This window comes from Staurois parvus, unplaced genomic scaffold (genome assembly GCF_062004578.1).
Source record: "Staurois parvus isolate SC_StPar_1 unplaced genomic scaffold, SC_StPar_1.0 ptg000827l, whole genome shotgun sequence".
NCBI classification, from domain to species: Eukaryota; Metazoa; Chordata; class Amphibia; order Anura; family Ranidae; genus Staurois; species Staurois parvus.
In genome coordinates this window covers 4,802,122-4,820,603 of record NW_028318623.1, presented here as the reverse complement: position 1 = coordinate 4,820,603, position 18,482 = coordinate 4,802,122, and the positions used below count along the sequence as shown (strand labels likewise).

Sequence of the window (18,482 nt, the reverse complement as noted above, 5' to 3'; positions counted from 1 at the left end):
TTTTTTTTCTCATTTTATGTGCTGACTTGGCCTCCTATAGATTTATCATCATTAAAATGAAAATCAGCCTGCCCAGTTGAATCAAGTATTATCCCCTTAAGGGCATGAGAACTAGCAAAAGGCTAAAAGTTCAATAGTGTAAACCTGAAAGTGAGGAAGGAAATCGTTGTGGTATGGTTAAGGAATGACTCACTATACCTATAGTATAGAAGAAGACATAGCACTGCAGGGATACTTACTGTATGTGTGGGAAAAACGAGCGTTGATGTGTCTGTATAGAACAAAGACAACTTCCCTTAACAAAGTGTCTTTCATAAGGGCTCATGGTATTTCCCTAGAAGAACCAATCACAGTTAAACTTTCTCATGTCTCCCGCTAGCAGATTCTAATGTTACTTTAACCACTTGTTCTCCTGAGGATTTACCCCCCTTAATGACCAGGACTCTTTTTTGCTACTTGGCGCTGCACTAATTCAACTGATAATTGCGCGGTCATGCAATGCTGCACCTAAACGAAATTTACGTCCTTTTTTTCACACAGATAGAGCTTTCTTTTGGTGGTATTTGATCACCTGCGTGCTTTTTATTTTTCACGCTATAAACAAAAAAATACCAAACATTTTGAAGAAAAACGATATTTTTTACTTTCAACTATAAAAATATATAGTAAACTCAAAGTTAGTTATAAATTTAGGCCAAAATGTATTCTGCTCCATGTTTTTGGTAAAAAAAACCCCAATAAGTGTATATTGATTGCTTTGTGTGAAAGTTATAGCGTCTACAAACTATGGTATAGATACTGCAATTTATGCCATTTTTTTGCTATACAGCGCTGCGCTAGTTTAACGGACAATTGCGCGGTCATGCAATATGGTACATAAATAAAATTTATGTCCTTTTTTTCACACAAATTGAGCTTTTTTTCGGTGGTATTTGATCGGCTGTGCGGTTTTTATTTTTTGCACTATAGAAAAAAAAAGGCTGACAATTTTGAGAAAAAAAAACAATATTTTGGACTTTTTGCTATAAAACATGTCCAGTAAAAATAATGTAAAAATCAAATTTCGTCATAAATTTTGGCCAAAATGCATTCTGCGACGTGTCTTTACTAAAAAAAACCCCAATACATGTAAATTAATTGGTTTGCATGAAAGTTATAGCCTTTACAAATGGCGGGAAAGATACTGGGATTTTTAATTTTTTTTATACTAATAATGGTGGCGATCAGCGACTTATGGCGGGACTGCGGGACTGCGTCAGACATTCTGACATTGGGGGGGAACTGGCTTGGGGTCACTGACATCCCCAGTGACACCAATACAGTGATCAGTGCGAAAAAAAAAACACTGACACTGTACTAATGGCACTGGGGAGGAAGTGGTAACTTTTATATTTACTGAAAGGGTTAACTGTGTGAGGGGAGTGTTTTACTAGGGGGTGGGGGTGTGCACTGCAAGGGGGACACGCTGATCGGGAGAGATAAACTCTTCTCTCCGGCTCAGCATGTCAGGAGCTGACAGGGAACAGACAGAGAGCAGAGCTACTGCAGCCCTGCTCTCTGTTAGTGATTGCCGCTAATCAGCGGGACACAGCCGGTAACGACTGGCTGTGACCCGGCGACTGACATCCGTGGCCGTGATCGGCGGGACAGGTAGGGCGGAGGCGCACCTTGCGTGCGCCCCCTACCTGTTTTGCAAACACACGTTTTAAAACGTGGTTTTGCCCAGCCGTGCCGTCCTGCCGCCGTATTTCCACAGTGGATGGGTGGCATGTGGTTAAATATTATATCTCCTTCATAGACCATGGGTAGTAGAACATTTTAGCAGTGACTACAGGAGGACCTCACAGAGACAACAGGGGGGAATTAATTAACCACATCACCCCCTTCCTGCCCAGGCCAATATTCAGCTTTCAGCGCTGTCACAGTCATGCAATACTGTACCCAAATTACAGTTTTATCATTTTTTTGGGACAGTTGAAGCTTTCTTTTGATGGTATTTAATCACCACTGTTTTTTTATTTTTTGCTAAACAAATGAAAAAGACAGAAAAGTTTGAAAAAAAAATTGTTTCTTTCATAAAATGTTGCAAATAAGTAATTTTTTCTCTTCGCTGATGTGCACTGATGAGGCTGCAATAATGGGCACTGATGAGGTTGCACTGATGGGCACTGATGAGGCTGCACTGATGGGCACTGATGAGGTTGCACTGATGGGCACTGATGAGGCTGCACTGATGGGCACTGATGAGGTTGCATTGATGGGCACTGATGAGGCTGCACTGATGGGCACGGATGAGGCTGCACTGATGGGCGCTGGTGAGGTTGCACTGATGGGCAGGGCTGCTGTTGAAAACCAAGAGGCACCATACAGCCAACCTGACAGCCCCCCTCAAACAAAACACAGTTTACTATGCTTTAACTATGAATGAACAGTGAGTGATCGATACAGATTACGCATTGTGTTCATTCAGGAAAGGAAGGGGCTGGTAAATGTGACCTGGTTACCAGACCCTTCCCCCACTCTCCATACTGAAAGTTTTTATTGTGTGCTTAAAGCTGCCAATGGGAAAGAGAGAAAGGAAGCCTGCAGCACTAGGGTAGGGGGCACAATCGGGGAGGTGGGTGGGGCCTGAGCAGCAGGGGACGTATGGTGCACAGGGAGGGTGATGGGTGCGGTGGGAGGGTGATGGGTGCGGCGGGAGGGCAATTACTGGAACAGACCCCCTGCATGGTGCGCTCTGCAACAGCTTAAATCCAGGGGAGGGAGAAGATAAGAAGCCAACTTTCAGCTACTGCAGAGAGCAGGTTCCAGTAATTGCCCCCCCGCCATTCCACTCACCCTCCCTGCCCATATCCCATTCACCCTGGGTCCCCTTCTGCCCTGAGCCCTGTACAGGAGGATTGGTGGCACCCCATTTTCCATGGTCCTGCTGATGAGCACTGATGAGGCTCTACCAATGGGCACTGATGGGACTGCACTGATGAGGAGGCACTGATAGGTGGCACCGATGGACACTGATAGGCACCGATAAGCTGAACTGATGGACACTGATTGGCATTGATGGGGCTGCACATTAGTACCCGGGTTATGAGTGCAAACAATGTACTCATTGTGCCCTGTCAGACTTGCTGGTTATCGGCTCTCCTTTCCTCAAACAGAGACAGCCTGTGAAGAAATGAATACCGATAACTGGCAAGTCTGTGTACATGTGACCAGCTGTGATTAGACACTTCTGATCATATGGTCCTTGGATGCCCTCCTGGAACTGGAGAGCCATGCTATAGCCATCTTTTGGCAAGGTTGGGAAGCGGTTAAAATTGTGCTTCCAACCCAGCTTAAAAAAAAATATCAAATTATGTATTTTTTTTATTTATTTATTGCATCCTCCTGGCTGGTCTGCTGATGTTACAGATCCTCAGTCTAGGACAGCATGGCATGCAATAACGTTTGAGCGCTGTTCTGTCTATAAGTGAGCTTCCTGGAGGTGTGTCCATGACAGCCTAGGCTAACAGGAAGTGGTTTGAATGACAATAGATGGTATTTAGTCCCAAAACCTGGCATCTTGTGGGGGAGAATAGGTACTGCAAGAAACAACAGAAGGTGAGTATTGCAGTCAGAGATACTTTTTTATTTTTTGTATATATTGGGCCTCACTTTTTTTTTTTTTAAAAAAGATGAAAGTAGGCTTTAAAGGATAGGTTCACCTTTTCAAAAAAATAATAAATGCACATTTTTTTCTAAGGAGCATTGCACCCACAATCAGCAGATTGCAGATTCAGTCTCAGGCTCCTGCATACTCTCAGTATACCTTGTATTGGCAGGCAGTTACCTGACAGCAGGAAGAATGAATGAACTGCCAAAGTGCTCACCATTGAGAACTTCGCACCATCAGCCATCTCTAGCCACTTCAGCTCCAGAAGATTCACCCCCCTTCATGACCAGGCTATTTTTTGCTATACGCCACTGGGTTACATTAAATGACAAATGCGCGGTCATGCAACACTCTATTATATAAATTAAATTTATGTCATTTTTTCCCACAAGTAGAGCTTTCTTTTGGTGGTATTTGATCACTTCAGGGTTTTTTTTTGCACTATAAATAATAAAAAGATCGATATTTAAAAAAAAATAAATTTCTGTTAGAAATCATATCCCCAAAAAAAAAAAAATCTAATTTCTTCATAAATTTAGGCCAAAACGTATTCTGCTACATGTTTTTGGTTTGAAAAAATCCCAATAATCATATGTTGATATGTTGGTTGGCGCAAAGGTTATAGCATCTACAAACTACAATATATATATACTGGATTTTTTCTTATACTAGTAATGGTGGTGATCAATGATTTATAGTGGGACTGCGACATTGCTGCGGACAGTCTGACACTAATTGACACTTATTGGGAACCAGTGACACTAATACAGTGATCAGTGCTAAAAATATACACTGTTACTGTATTAATGACACTGGCTGAGAAGGTGTTAAACATCTATGGTCGATCAAAGGGTTAACTGTGTGCCTAGCAAGTGTTTTTGTGTACTGTGTGCAGGGGCGGACTGACAACTCATGGGGCCCCCCGGGCAATAGGGGATCATGGGGCCCCTGTGTCCTTGCCCAAACTCAAAAAAGCCTATGAAAAAGGTACCAGGGGCATCTCATAGGACCCCCTACTGACCCCGGGCCCTCGGGCAGTGCCCGAGTTTCCAAATGGTCAGTCCGCCTCTGACTGTGTGTGCTGGTTTTACTAAGCAATGTGCTAGATTTTATTCTCTGCTTTGCAGGGAAAGAAAGTCTAGCAGATCGCTGCTGACAGAACACAGCTCTGCTTTGTTAACATAGGTAGAGCTATGTTCTGTCTGTCTCCTCAGCAGTGGCATCCCTAGGGGGGACGCACTGGGTGACACCATCACAGGGGGTGCAGGAGCAGGATGCCAGCAGAGCTTCTGGGCTCTGTTAAGGTCCTAGCCAGTTATTGGGGTGATCCCAGATTACCGGCACGTTGACAGCTGCCCCCGAGGTAAAATGAGTATCCCGGACCCGTGAAGATATGTATCCCCTGAAGCAACTGCGCATATGCCGGTTTTGGGCCGAAGAAGCCGATCGGAGACTGTCAAGGTCCTACCTTTTCCCTGAGGTTATGTTACTCCATGTGCTGGCGTCCATCTTGGATTCTGCTGTGCATGGTGGGAATCCTTTCATGCCTTCAGGTCTCTGTGGTCCATCCCCCAGAGGGGTTTGGCTGATGACATATAAGCCTGTGGCCCGCACATGCTCTTTGCACTTGTGTCTTGTGTCTTTGTGTTGCTATTACTCTGTTCTGACTCTTGTGACTCTCCTGGAAGCTGACTCGGCTTGTGACTCGACTATTCTTTGTATTCTCCTTTGATCTGACCCTCTGTTGCTGAACCCGGCTCGTGACCTGTGATTCTCATCTGCTGTCCTGTACTGTTTTGTCCTGTTGTTGTTGACCCCGGCTTGTCTGACTACTCTTTTGTCTCTTCCACCAGCTACACGCCATTGGCGGCGGCCATTACTGCAGCTGAGGTGTCTCGGGGGCCGTGACCTGGTTCCTGGCTGCGTCAAGTCCATCCCCACCATCAGGGGCCCTGGTGAAGGGCAGCCTGGGACTTAGACTCCGCACCCTGAGGGACTTCGGTCTGTGGGTGGTGGTTGTCGTCAGCCAGTGCGTTACATTGTTAGGCCTGCCTGTCCGTTCCTCGGCCCCTGCCTTGACAGAGATTGACAGGCCGGCACCTGTTGACCGGCTTCTGCTGTGTCCAATCACAGCAAAAGCGGCGTTCCAACAGCACGTGCGCACCCCCCTACAACGGAAGTGCAAAATTACATTTATATACTGAACGTCAGTCAAGGCCTGGACTGAGCGAAGCTAAAAGGGAGGGCCAGCATGACTGGAGCGTGCAGACGAGGCGGAGCGTGTATTCTGGGTAGGAGTTTATGCAGGAGGTAAGGGGTGGTTACTTACCTGATTAGAGTTGGGGTGGTCTTGCCAGGATTAGGAGGGGGGTTGGGTCTTGTCGGAGGTCAGTTGGAGCTTGTGCTAGCACGGGGGTGGTTTCTCCTGCCCTCCCTCCCTGGAGCTTTTTCGTATTTTGTTTTGCTGTTTTGGTTTGTTCTTTGTCTTTGTCCTGTGTTTGTTTTGTGTGGGTTCCTTGTTCAGAACGGCTTTTTGTGTCCCGAGGTGTTTGTCTGTTTGTTTTGTCATGGCAGCCGGCAGGAGTCCCTGTGTCTTTGAAGGCGGTGCTGGAGTGACCATTTGGTGGATTATGGGTTGGGCCCATCGTAGGTATGGGTGTCCCTTCCCAATTAAAAGGTCATGTTGGTAAGGTGGGAGTTCATTGGCTGTATCTGGGACTACGTAGCTGTAGTATTGTCCCCGAGGTGGTGTAGTAGCGGCTGGGGGCCTTTTCATTGGGTGTCAGATACAGCCGAGTTATTGATGTGAGTAACAGTGCCTTGGAAGACCTTGGACCCGGTTGGGATCATTACTGTCAGTTATTATTTGAGTGTACTGTAAGAAGTGTTATGTTTGAGTTATGTTAAATAAATGGGCTGCTATGGCTGGTTTTACACCAAAAAGAGAGCCTCGTGGTCATTTAGGTGGGGAAGGTTTGAAGGGTGGTGGTTTTTATGGATTAGGGGTAAGTATTAGCCTCGATATTCTGCAAGTCCAACAGTCATGCTCTGTAGCAGTAAGTCTGCAATAGGGTGGACATAAAATGGCTAGTCTAAGAAGGATGAATAAAGCTCCTAATGAAAAGGTTGGTTTAGGCTAAGCTGTATCAGTCATGGACCTGCAAATTAAGTGGTTACTTTCTGCTATATTTAGACTTCTCTGAACAACAGGTGTCTATACAGATTCTCAGTTTTTAGTTGTATCACTACAACAGCTCCTTGGCTTGGTAAAAATATAACCATTTCTTTGTGTAAAAAACTTGGTGGCTTAAAGACTTATTGCGCTTTGTTATTCAATATGCAAAAACCAAAGGCAGTAAAAGGAATACGGACACTCGGAGATGCTGGGAACATGCACTATGCTTTATTTTACGTTTGCTTAGGTATAATATTGGCTTCAGTTATTCTCCATAACGTTCTTAATCCAGTCAGAATAGATGCAGACTTTGTTGTAGACACCAGGAAATCCACGCCAGGCACAGTTTCTACCCCAGGAGACCACTCCATACAGCTGACCATTGCAGATCAGTGGTCCACCAGAATCCCCCTGTGAAAAAAGAGGTACATCAATGCAGGAAAATACTTAAAGGTAAGACCACTGATAGTTACGTTTTTTGCATACACAAGTCAGCAATCTAAATTACAATTTCACCAATGAAACTTGGAAAAGAAGGGGATACAAATATAGAGTGTAATCATAACCCCCCCCCCCTTTCCCCAGCTTCACTGGTGGCAGTGATAATGATAATACTCCTCTTGGGAGGGGATAATTCCACATCTCCAAGTCCTGCACTTGCCTCACATTGACAGTGAAGACAAAGGGGAGTAACAGAACAATACTAACAACTGAGTAAGTGACAGAATGGCGAGCAACAGAAATTAAAGCTGAACTAAACCCTCCTATCCTTTGCAGCCAAAGAAGCTGCCATCTTAGCTCCTCTCTGATCTGCAGCTGCCTCAGTGCCTCACGTGATCAGTTATGACACCAGTCAATTAATGGCTTGACAGTTCGGTTGAGAGCACAAACTGTGACAGTTATCATTCATGGCATGCCTTGCATATAACTGTTCTGGGAAACCAAAAAATTGATGGGTTTAGTTCTGCTATAAGTGGCACAACTTCAGGTCCTGACTGGGCCCCTTTCTGCACTGGGCCCCCATAACCCAAGAAGTAGTTCTGCCATTGGTCCTATAGCAGTCATAATGACTATGGACATACTTACTATTCTAAAATATAATATAAAGACATTTATGAATATTCAAATTACTATAAATCTTTAGTACTCACCTGGCATGAGTCTTTGCCACCTTCTAGGTAACCAGCGCAAAACATATTTGAAGTGATCATGTCTGGATAAGAAGATCTACAGCTGGAGTCCGACAAAACAGGGAGATCGAGACACTGTAATCTTGTGGCATATTGTACTAAAAAAAAGAAAATAATATATACTAAATTGTTATAAAGTATTGTGATTTAAGATATGGGTGATGTTATATACTTCAATGTTTTTACATTATCATTTACATTATTTTGGGAGATCACGAGAGAAACCTTTCCTTTAAATCCGTGTTTTCTTTTTTTTTTTTTATTCCATAACTTTTATTAGGATCAAAAAGACAAAACAAATCAAAAATACAACATGGAGGAGATAACAAAAGGATCGCAATGATCAAGTTAGATAGAAAGACACAATGTTTTAGATGAAAGAATTTGTCTAAAATTCACAATCAATGAATAACAAGATGGGAGAAGAGGGGCTACAGGGGATTACCTCCTGAATAAAATAGATGAAAGGCTATTCCTAGTCGTGGTTTTGGGTGAGGGGCTCTCGTGAACGTGTTTTCATTAAAGTGGAGTTCCAGCTAAAACAGTTGTGTTCAGTTTTGCATTAAGGAATTTTCCCCTACACTTCAGATCCTGGTGACCATGCAGAAAGTGAAAATATTCTTGCAATGGGAAATGGACAGCAATAAAGACATGACATAATACATAACCCTTCCCTGCTCTACTGAAATCTTCAAATAAATGGTGGCAGAGAAAGCGTGAAAAAGACAAAAACACTTCAAGGAACCAGAGTAACAAACTGAAGACCGAAGAACTCAAACTGATTTGAAGTCAACCTGTGCTTTGCAGGGCCCAGAAATAGTTTTTGCTTAAAATGTATGTAAGTTCTAACCACTGGCATAGCTATAGGAGTTATCGGAGTTGCATTTGTGACCCAGCAGCATGCTCCAAGGGGCCCGTGTGGCTCCCTGTCATATTTGGTTTTATTGGACAGGAGGGGCAGTTGGGTTGGGATTTAGAGGAACCAATACCATCCATTTTTCTCTCTGTAGTCGCTGAATGCCCGCTTCTCCTCCTCTCCCTCCTGTCAGTGTTCAGCTGCTGCAGGAGAAAATGGAAGGCATAGGTTTCCTCTATATGCCACCTTTCCTATCCAGGTTACCTGTTTCCTGCTGCTCCCAGGCCCCCGTGAACTCTGCTACCCCTCCATGGCTCCTAGCGTTGCCAGCCTTCCTCTTTCCCGCTACCGCTGGCTGCTGGGGATGTTTCAGGATAAAGAGTGGGGTAAGAGGCCAGTAAATATATCATTTACCTGCCCCTTCCTTTTCTGAATGTATACAGTGAGTGTTTGGTACTGATTGCTTTTAAATATATATATATATATATATATATATATATACAGTATATATATATATATATATATATATATTATGACAGTGTGGCTGTCACGATATAAAAAGGATATTTCACCTGGGATTCTCAACAAGGCAGGTTGAGGGGCTCCAAGGTACTTGTTTGAAGCAGAGGAAAGTGGCTTTTCACTTTCCTCATTTGCTTGTAAAGTCCATTTTGGGACCTGGAGCCATATATATGTTTATTGAAATATATTTTGAATTATATTGAATATTGCCAAAATTGTAGCATTTCAAATATGGCAATATATTTGGGAAGAATATTTTTTAAATATATTTCAAATATATTTTTCTTCCATGTGGGTTGTGTAATTCATTTTACTCATTATTACGTTGAAGACCTTTTAATTATGGTTTGTGGCATTATTTTTTGGCTTAAAGTGTATGTAAGCTCTCACTTTCCTTTTTTGCTCTTTTTTGGTATAATAAATATAAAACAGATATAACAAAATACTTTGCAATGTTATATATAAGTGTAACAAATTGATATGATCAGGAGATGTCCTGTGTCCTCTGCTCACTTCCTATGTTAACTCAAAGATCTATTTACCCCTGCTAGTTCTCATGTTGTTGTGTGTTTCCAACTTCAGTTGATTTATGTTTAATAATCTTATAATTTTATAAAATTATATGTCCTGTTAAGAATATATTGTTATGTAATGAATCATGGCGGGGAATGGCCAGCTCTTTATTGGTAGTTGTCTTGAGGGGCATTATGAATGATGTGCATTTTTCTAATCCTTGCAGAGAATGAGGTTCATGGGTTTGCTTTAATTCATCTTATTGGCCAAGGAGGAGGGCTATTGTGTAATTCATTTTACACATTATTAAGGTTTAGGCTGGCCATACACTATACAATTTTCTGTCCAATTTCTGCCCAACAGGTTAATTAGCATATCAATAGGGGAGGCCTAACTTCTAAAACACATGGTCCTAAAATATATTAATTCACATATCTAAAGCTGGCCATACTTTATACAATTTTTTTATTCAATTTCCTTTAGATTTACCTTCAACTATGTAGTGCAAGGGCCTGCCTAATTGGATACAATTGAAAGTGTTGGTTAGGTTTGACCTCATATTATAAGGTTTTTGGTAAATCTAAAGCAAAATTCTCAAGAAAATTGTATAATGTATGGCCAGCCCAAGACTTTTTAATTATAGGTTGTGGAGGTTTTGGTGATTTGCTTTGGAGCAATATTTAGTTTTGTGTTGTGGTTTGCCCATTGATGATTGGCCTTTCCTACCATGCCTGGCATTGTAGAACATCACGGGTAAGTAATTCTTAGACTTCTGGACAACCTACCAGTGCCAAGTCAGTAAATAATACATACTGGTCTTCCCTCCAAGTGAAGTGCAAGCTCTGGAACTGGAATTATGACATAATGCCATAAGATCTTGTTTTACACATATCATTTAAAAATATATATATATTCCTACAGCTCAAGAAAGAGGAGCGTCCTCCTGTTTCCTCCTCTTAGCATGTTTGTAGTTATTACATGTTCCAATGCAGCTCAGCCTTGACCTTTCTTTACCAGTCTGCTGCAATGCAGGTTATACAGGTCTGATATTAAACTAGGTCCTCCTTGCACTAATTTATTTATTTATTTATTTCAGGTACTTCTATAGCGCCGTCAATTTACGCAATTGCTTGTTTATTTTATTTTGTGTAGTTTTTTTTTTTAATTAGGGCAATGGATTAACCGGATAAGAGGCAAGTCCTTGAAACGCGTCAGCCTTTTGGATGTCTACACTCCCTATTGCGGACTGTTACTCAGCGCAGTGTTGATTAAGCTGTTCTTTTATGATGTGCCTTGACTATATTGTCGTTTGTGAGTACAACACCTACTTTATTTTTTTATTAAACATTTTTAATGGTAATGCACTAGGCCTGTGCGCCCTCTGTTTTTTCTTTCCTCATTCAGTATATTTGGATTTCCCTGGTCTATTTGAGGACAGCAAGGTGTGCATGTTCCAGGACATTCTTAATGTGGTTGCAGCATCGAGTCCATCCCCAAACGCAGGAGCATTTGTGTTTGCTGGTTCAATGGATTAACTGCATTTGATGTTTTTACTGAATAATGTTCAGCTTTAGGCTCCATGCACACTAGCATTTTTTTGAGCTAAGAAGACTGGTAATAGCATTTTTAGTAGCATTTTAGTAGTGTTTAGAAGTGTTTAGAGGCAGTTATGAGTGTTAGCGTTTTAGTAGCGTTTTTACAATACATGTAGAAAAAAGCTGTTAGGAACATTTTAGTACCGCTTTGTAGCATTTAGCATTTTTTTTCTGCTGGAAAAATGCTCCAAAAAACTCTACAAAAACAATTTTATTTTCTGCTTCTAAAAGCTGAAGCTCAATAAACACTAACAGCCTAAAGAAGTGTGCATGAACACATAGGATAATACTATGTAGTTTCTAGAATCAGAAAAATTCTAATAACAGCTCCTAGGAGCTTATTAAAAAATGTTAGTTTGCATGGAGCCTTAAAACAATTATTTATAAAGCCCAGAAATTGAACTTACCTCCAATGATCCTCATGTTTCCCCAGCCTGACACCAGGCATTGGCTTCCTACTGTTGGACAGGATGTGGCTAGTGGGATGGGTTGAACGTACTTATTGAACTGGGCAGGCTCGGCTAGTTTGACCAACATGAAATCATAATCGAAGGTTTTTTCGTTATAGTCGGAGTACATTATAGCCTTTTCCACCTGGATACGTTGTTCTGTTCCTTCTTGTTTACTAACATCATGTTCCCCAAGGTGAGCAATCAGGTCCCGGGGCCTGTATACATTGGATAGAAGAATAAAGAGGAACTGTAGATATCAAAATACTTCAATAATCATAGGATGACTACAGATAATGTGCACAATGTAGAGGATTTCTATAAATAATATTCATGGCTAAACAATTTAAAAGAGAAGTGTGAGAATGAAAGAAAATAATAATACATACTCACCTAGATGGCTGCAGAATCAATCCAATGCTGCATCTGTCCCCTACCAGCTCTAACACTGAAAACGGAGTGATCAAGGACCGCTGATCGTTCAGTTTTGGGTGTTCCCTGTGCACAGACTGTCAGTCACTGCTCTGTGCTCTGTCCCTCCAGTGCTCACTGGAGCACTGGCTGGGGAGGGGGTGGAAGCAGCTGGCTGAGACTCTCAGTGTTGAGAGGCCGAGCCAGCTGCCGGTCAGGCATGTGGGCTGGTCCTGCCATTATTGTCGGGATCCCTGTAGAGCAGTGGTGTATTTAGGTTTTGTGCTGCCCTAGGTTCCCCCCCCTTGACCAACAACATCTCAGTCCCCCCCACCCGAGAGAGCCTTCCATTACCACCGCTCCCCATACACTGGCGACCCCCCACCCCGACAACAGATAAGACACTCACCTTCACAGCTCCAGACATCCCCGGGAACAAGAGTCAGGCTCTGCATACAGCCTCTCTCAGATCCCACCTGGTCCCTGTGCTGCGTGTGTCTCTTCTTCCTTTCCTTCTTTTGGGGGATAGCGCTGTCCCCCTGAAAAATGCTGCTGCCCCCCTGAAAAATGCCACCGTAGGCAAATTCCTTGTTTGCCTTGTGGTAAATACACCCCTGCTGTAGAGCCTGGAATGGCTTTGTGACATCAGGCAGCAGTGAGCTTTAGCTCACAATCGGCTGAATCTGGATATCGGGAGGGCAAAACTAAGTGCGCTTCTATGGCCCACGGGATAGTTATGAACAAAAGAACTTTGGCTATCAGGGGCGGACTCACAACTCATGGGGCCCCCGGGCAATAGGGGATCATGGGGCCCCTGTGTCCTTGCCCAAACTCAAAAAAGCCTATGAAATAGGTACCAGGGGCATCTCATGGGGCCCCCTACTGACCCCGGGCCCTCAGGCAGTGCCCGAGTTTCCAAATGGTCAGTCCACCCCTGTTGGCTATATTCATTTGTTAACTTTGCAGGACTTTGGTGTAGAGTGTGTGACTGTGTTTTGCTACCTCAAGTCTTTCTGGTAGAACAAAAACATGGAACACAAGGCCAGCATATGTTAGCTACAAAAAAAGTCCCTTTGAACACCACCTACTAAATATTCTTCATTTGATATTACAGTAAAGGTGAGTATGATCTCACAGCCAACCTTGCCCTATTAGCTAGATCAGCCTTTCTCAACCAGGGTGCCCAGGCACCCTGGGGTGCCTTGAGGTTTCTTCAGGGGTGCCTTGGCAAAATGTCTAAACGTTGCACAAAACTTGTATACAAGCTAGTGGGTGGAAAAAGCCTGCCTTTTAGTTACGCAAAGCCTGAGGGTTTCATTGTGTGCCATTACAACCTTCTACCTACCAGAGTCCTGACAACCAATAACATCATCAGATGATGAGGAGGATGTCAGTTGCCTGCACAGCATCCTTGTTTAACCCTTTCCTGCCCTTCTCCATCACTGCTGGGGTCACATTAGCTCAGTGATGGAGTAAAACTGAGAGAAACACTGTAATACTAGTCAGGACCAGTGTGAAAAGTGTATTTGATTTGGAAGAATAGATCACTGGCATTGGGTGTCCATGCATGGATGTTGCTGCATTATATAAAACTACTAAAATTGTTTTTTTACATTTTAGAATGGGGTGCCTCAAGACTGTCCATAATTTTAAAGGGTGCCTCAGGACTGTCCATAATTTTAAAGGGTGCCTTGACTGAAAAAGGTTGAGGAACACTGAGCAAGATAATAACTTGTTTCTAATCATTATACTCTGTCCTAGTTTTGGTATTGGGTGACTTTGTGGTTACTGCCGCTACTGAAAAGTATCATAAATATAATATGCAGCCAATATAATAAATAAACAACAGACAAAAGATGGCAGTTGGGTTTGTAGGCATAGGATTATTTTTAATGATTTGAAATTTTAAACTATATGAACAAAAGCCATCCATTATGGTAAATGGATTGTCCAAATTGTCCAAACCTCTCTAGCTTCCACTTTTGCCGGCTCACTTGGCCTGTTAAAGTGGAAAAATAATGGAATTACATTCAGAATCAATAGGTGCTAAAACTGTGTCGGGGGGAATCAGAAAAACAAACACTGCTGCACTAATGTTAATGACAGGCTGCATCAAATATATCATTTTTAAATTTTTGCCTCTAGCTACACTTTTGGGGAAAGCATGAACTGAACAGTGGGTGTGCCTAAAAGGTGATGGTTCACATCTGATTATTCAGACAACTACAGATCCCCTTTTTATGGTTGACCTCAGATTCTCTGATCCTATTCAGAAACTCAAATTACTTCAGCCCTAGGCCACTTGCTTATGCTGCATTCTGAATTGCCAAATTTGAGCAATCTACAAAGAAGAATCATGGAACTTACGGCTGATAGCAATGAGCTGCAGATATGATCCACCGTGATGTGATCAGGGAGCCACCACACCATTGTCCTCCACGAGTGGTGAAATAAACCTGCCAAGGTTGGGAATTGGAGGCACACTCATAACCATTAATGATCTTATCGTCATCAGACCAAGGGGCAGCAGCTGCAAAGGAATCAAAAAGAGTTAATTTACAACTACTTGGAACGGAGACCCAAAATTTGCTGCCAACTTTTGGAAAAATTAAAAGTTTACTCCCACTTCCCAAAAGCATGTAATCTCCTTTCCTTTGCTCCTCTGCTGCTATGTTCAACCAGCAAGAGCAAACAAAGTATATCCAGGTACTTGGGCAATGGATGCTCATGTATACTGACTCTCTGTGACAGTTCTGGGCAAATCACCAAGAACCAGTCACATTGGGAGAGTCCAAGGGCGGACTGACCATTTGGAAACTCGGGCACTGCCCGAGGGCCCGGGGTCAGTAGGGGGCCCCATGAGATTCCCCTGGTACCTTTTTCATAGGCTTTTTTGAGTTTGGGCAAGGACACAGGGGCCCCATGATCCCCTATTGCCCAGAGGCCCCATGAGTTGTAAGTCCGCCCCTGGGAGAGTCCATAATCTTGGGTCACCGACAAGGGGAATGAATAGGAGCATTGACAGAGCAGCTCCTCTTTTCCCCACCAGCTGTATGGTGTGAAGAAGGAGTGAAAGAAGGGTTGCTTCTGTGGAGAAGTGGGGACAATTGAGGATTAAAGTTCACCTTTTGCTTTGCTCTGAGACTGCTATTTGAGAATGCAGCATCACAGTAGGCATCATCCAACTTCCTGTATAAAAAACAGAACCCCTTGAGCAGGTGGGCTATCTCCTCTGTAAGCATTATAAGGTTCATTTTATTAACTTTTTCACCATAACCTTGTTTATCAGATTTACAGTGTTTTTAAATGCTGCTGGCATCTCCATATGCATATTGTATATATGTATGTATGTAACTGTATATATAGCAATTTTTCTTTTTTGTAAAGTGTAGGAAATGGTTAATATATTTGCCATCCTTTTTTTTTTGCTTGTCCCATCAAGAAGATTTACCTTCCCTTTCCTATCTAATTTGTGCTGAAGACCGAGCTGAACTGACTGGATCAGTCACTGGTTGTGGGTGGGTGATTGTGTGGGTGATTAAGAAGATGCCCTTCCAATGGTGGATACTTGTTGTGAACCCTCTTAGGGCTTGGGCTGATGCCTTTCTGGTACAGCCTTAAGGTTGTTTCCACATGTAGACTTGGCTGCCCCCCTGAACCTCAGCTGTCACTTTGTTAGTTTTACCTCCAAAACTTTGCAGATATATAACTTAGGCCTAGGAGTAAAGTAGAAACCCTCTTAGTGTCAGTAAATCTACTCAATTCTTTATTCCTTTGGTTTTTTGGTTTTGTATAGCGTACGAATAGTTCCCATTTAATAGTCTGCAGTAACAGCCCTGAGGAAGGGAGAGCCCTTTTCTCCCAAAATGTATTGGCTTGATATACTTGTCACTATTCTCAATAAACGCCTCTTAATTTACCATCAAACTTGCATTCTTTTGGACATTGGGCATGCCTTCTTTTCTATTATTCCAAGCTTTTCCTATTTAAGGCATGCAATAGGTAGTGAGTGGAAATCTTCCCAAGCAAGGAATGTTACCCTATTGGAAAGCAGACATTGGAGCAGGTGTCCCCTTTTGATAATATCCCCTTTTCTCTTTTGTTCTCTGATGACAACTTGAAAATGTTGGATTTCCCAACACTAACCATTTTGGTGGCAATGGCGCCTTGAGCAAAGAGAAGAGAAGGTGAAGCTACTTAGCAGGGATATGTATAGCAATAAAAACCTACAGTTGTGGCCAAAATTATTCAACCCCCACTGAAATTGAGTGTTTTGGCCAGTTTGACATTGCTTTTGATCATTCAGTCATCTTGCTTACATTTACATTAAAGAGGCACTTGTAGGTCAGACAAATATAACATAACAGTTATAATGAAATAACCACAAATGTCTTTTCTGTGCTCACAGCATTATCAGTTTTATTCAACCCCCAAGTGACATTCAATCTTAGTACTTAGTACAGCATCCTTTTACAGTTATAACAGCTTTTAAACGTGAAGCATAGCTTGACACAAGTGTCTTGCAGCGATCTACGGGTATCTTCGCCCATTCTTCATGGGCAAAGGCCTCCAGTTCAGTCACATTCTTAGGCTTGCGCACTGCAACTGCTTTCTTTAAGTCCCACCAGAGGTTCTCAATCGGATTTAAGTCTGGTGACTGCGATGGCCACTCCAAAATGTTCCAGCCTTTCCTCTGCAACCATGCTCTAGTGGACTTGGAGGTATGCTTGGGATCATTGTCCTGTTGAAAGGTCCAACGTCTCCCAAGCCTCAGGTGTGTGACGGACTGCATCACGTTTCCATCCAATATCTCCTGGTACTGAAGAGAATTCATGGTACCTTGCACACGCTGAAGCTTCCCTGTACCTGCAGAAGCAAAACAGCCCCAAAGCATGATTGACCCTCCACCATGCTTCACAGTAGGCAAGGTGTTCTTTTCATCATAGGCCTTGTTCTTCCTCCTCCAAACATAGCGTTGATCCATGGGCCCAAACAGTTCTAATTTTGTTTCATCAGTCCACAGAACACTATCCCACAACTTTTGTGGTTTGTCCACATGGCTTTTGGCATACTGCAGTCGACTCTTCTTATTCTTTGGAGACAGCAAGGGGGTACGCCTGGGAGTTCTGGCACGGAGGCCTTCATTACGCAGTGTGCGTCTTATTGTCTGGGCTGAAACTTCTGTACCCACATCTGACAAATCTTTTCTCAGTTCCTCAGCAGTCACACGGGGACTTCTCTCCACTCTACGCTTCAGGTAGCGCACAGCAGTCGAAGTCAGCATCTTCTTTCTGCCACGACCAGGTAGCGTTTCAACAGTGCCCTTTGCCTTGAATTTGCGAATGATGCTTCCTAAGGTGTCTCTTGGTATGTTTAACATCTTTGCAATCTTCTTATAGCCATTGCCCTTCCTGTGAAGAGAAATCACCTCTTCTCTTGTCTTCCTGGACCATTCTCTTGCCTTCACCATGTTTGTAACCACACCAGTAAATGTCTAGAAGGAGCTGAGTATCACAGTCATTTTAAAGCTGCCTAATTGGTGCTTATTATGCTTGATTGCTGCTCGGTGACATCCACAGGTGTTTTCAATACCTGATGGAAAGCACCTGTATGAACCTCTGTTCTTCAGAGTGGTAGTCTTTAAGGGGTTGAATAATTGTGGCAATGAAGAAACCACATAAGAACCATTTACTACTGTATTACATAAACAATTGATGTCATTTTAGTTGCATTTGGGTAGTTACAACGTCCTTGTAGGATTTGATTCTGAATACAATTCCAAATGTACACTATAGTCCCTAAACCCCTTTACAGCATTGGGGGTTGAATAATTTTGGCCACAACTGTATTAAGTTTTAATCTTTCTGCATTCTATCCAAAACAGAAAAAAATATTCTGAACATACCTTCATTTCAAGACAACACAATTTCTAATTCAAGCTGCAAAAGAAATGATATGAGGTGTGATGGTGATTAGGTTTTACCTGTAAGCCCCAGGAACATGCATATCCAGATATAAAGCATAGTGAGCTGATGGTAACACTTCTTCGTTGAGTTGTTGGAATTTTGAAAGGACCGTTGTCAGCTCTGGACAAGGTTTATAAAGGTCTTCATTGTGAG

General features: G+C 42.7%; 1 protein-coding gene across 1 annotated transcript; it reads right to left on the bottom strand.

Moving 5' to 3' along the window:
• Nucleotides 1-7,033: 7,033 nt before the first annotated feature.
• Nucleotides 7,034-18,482, bottom strand: LOC149443866 (trypsin-3-like). Its single transcript, XM_089655191.1, has 5 exons — nt 18,347-18,482; nt 14,731-14,893; nt 11,911-12,170; nt 7,979-8,115; nt 7,034-7,238 (listed from the first exon to the last, which is right to left on the bottom strand). Exons 1-5 carry the CDS (start codon nt 18,384-18,386, stop codon nt 7,089-7,091), a joined length of 750 nt encoding a protein of 249 aa, XP_089511317.1. The 5' UTR covers nt 18,387-18,482; the 3' UTR covers nt 7,034-7,088.

Excerpts from the sequence above, each read along its gene's own strand:
- LOC149443866 (XM_089655191.1), bottom strand. The coding sequence starts at position 18,386 with ATGCTTTATATCTGGATATGCATGTTCCTGGGGCTTACAG. Across the intron at positions 14,894-18,346 it reads CATGTTCCTGGGGCTTACAG|CTGCTGCCCCTTGGTCTGAT; the intron begins GTAAAACCTAAT and ends ATTCCTTTGCAG. Across the intron at positions 7,239-7,978 it reads GTGGCAAAGACTCATGCCAG|GGGGATTCTGGTGGACCACT; the intron begins GTGAGTACTAAA and ends CTTTTTTCACAG.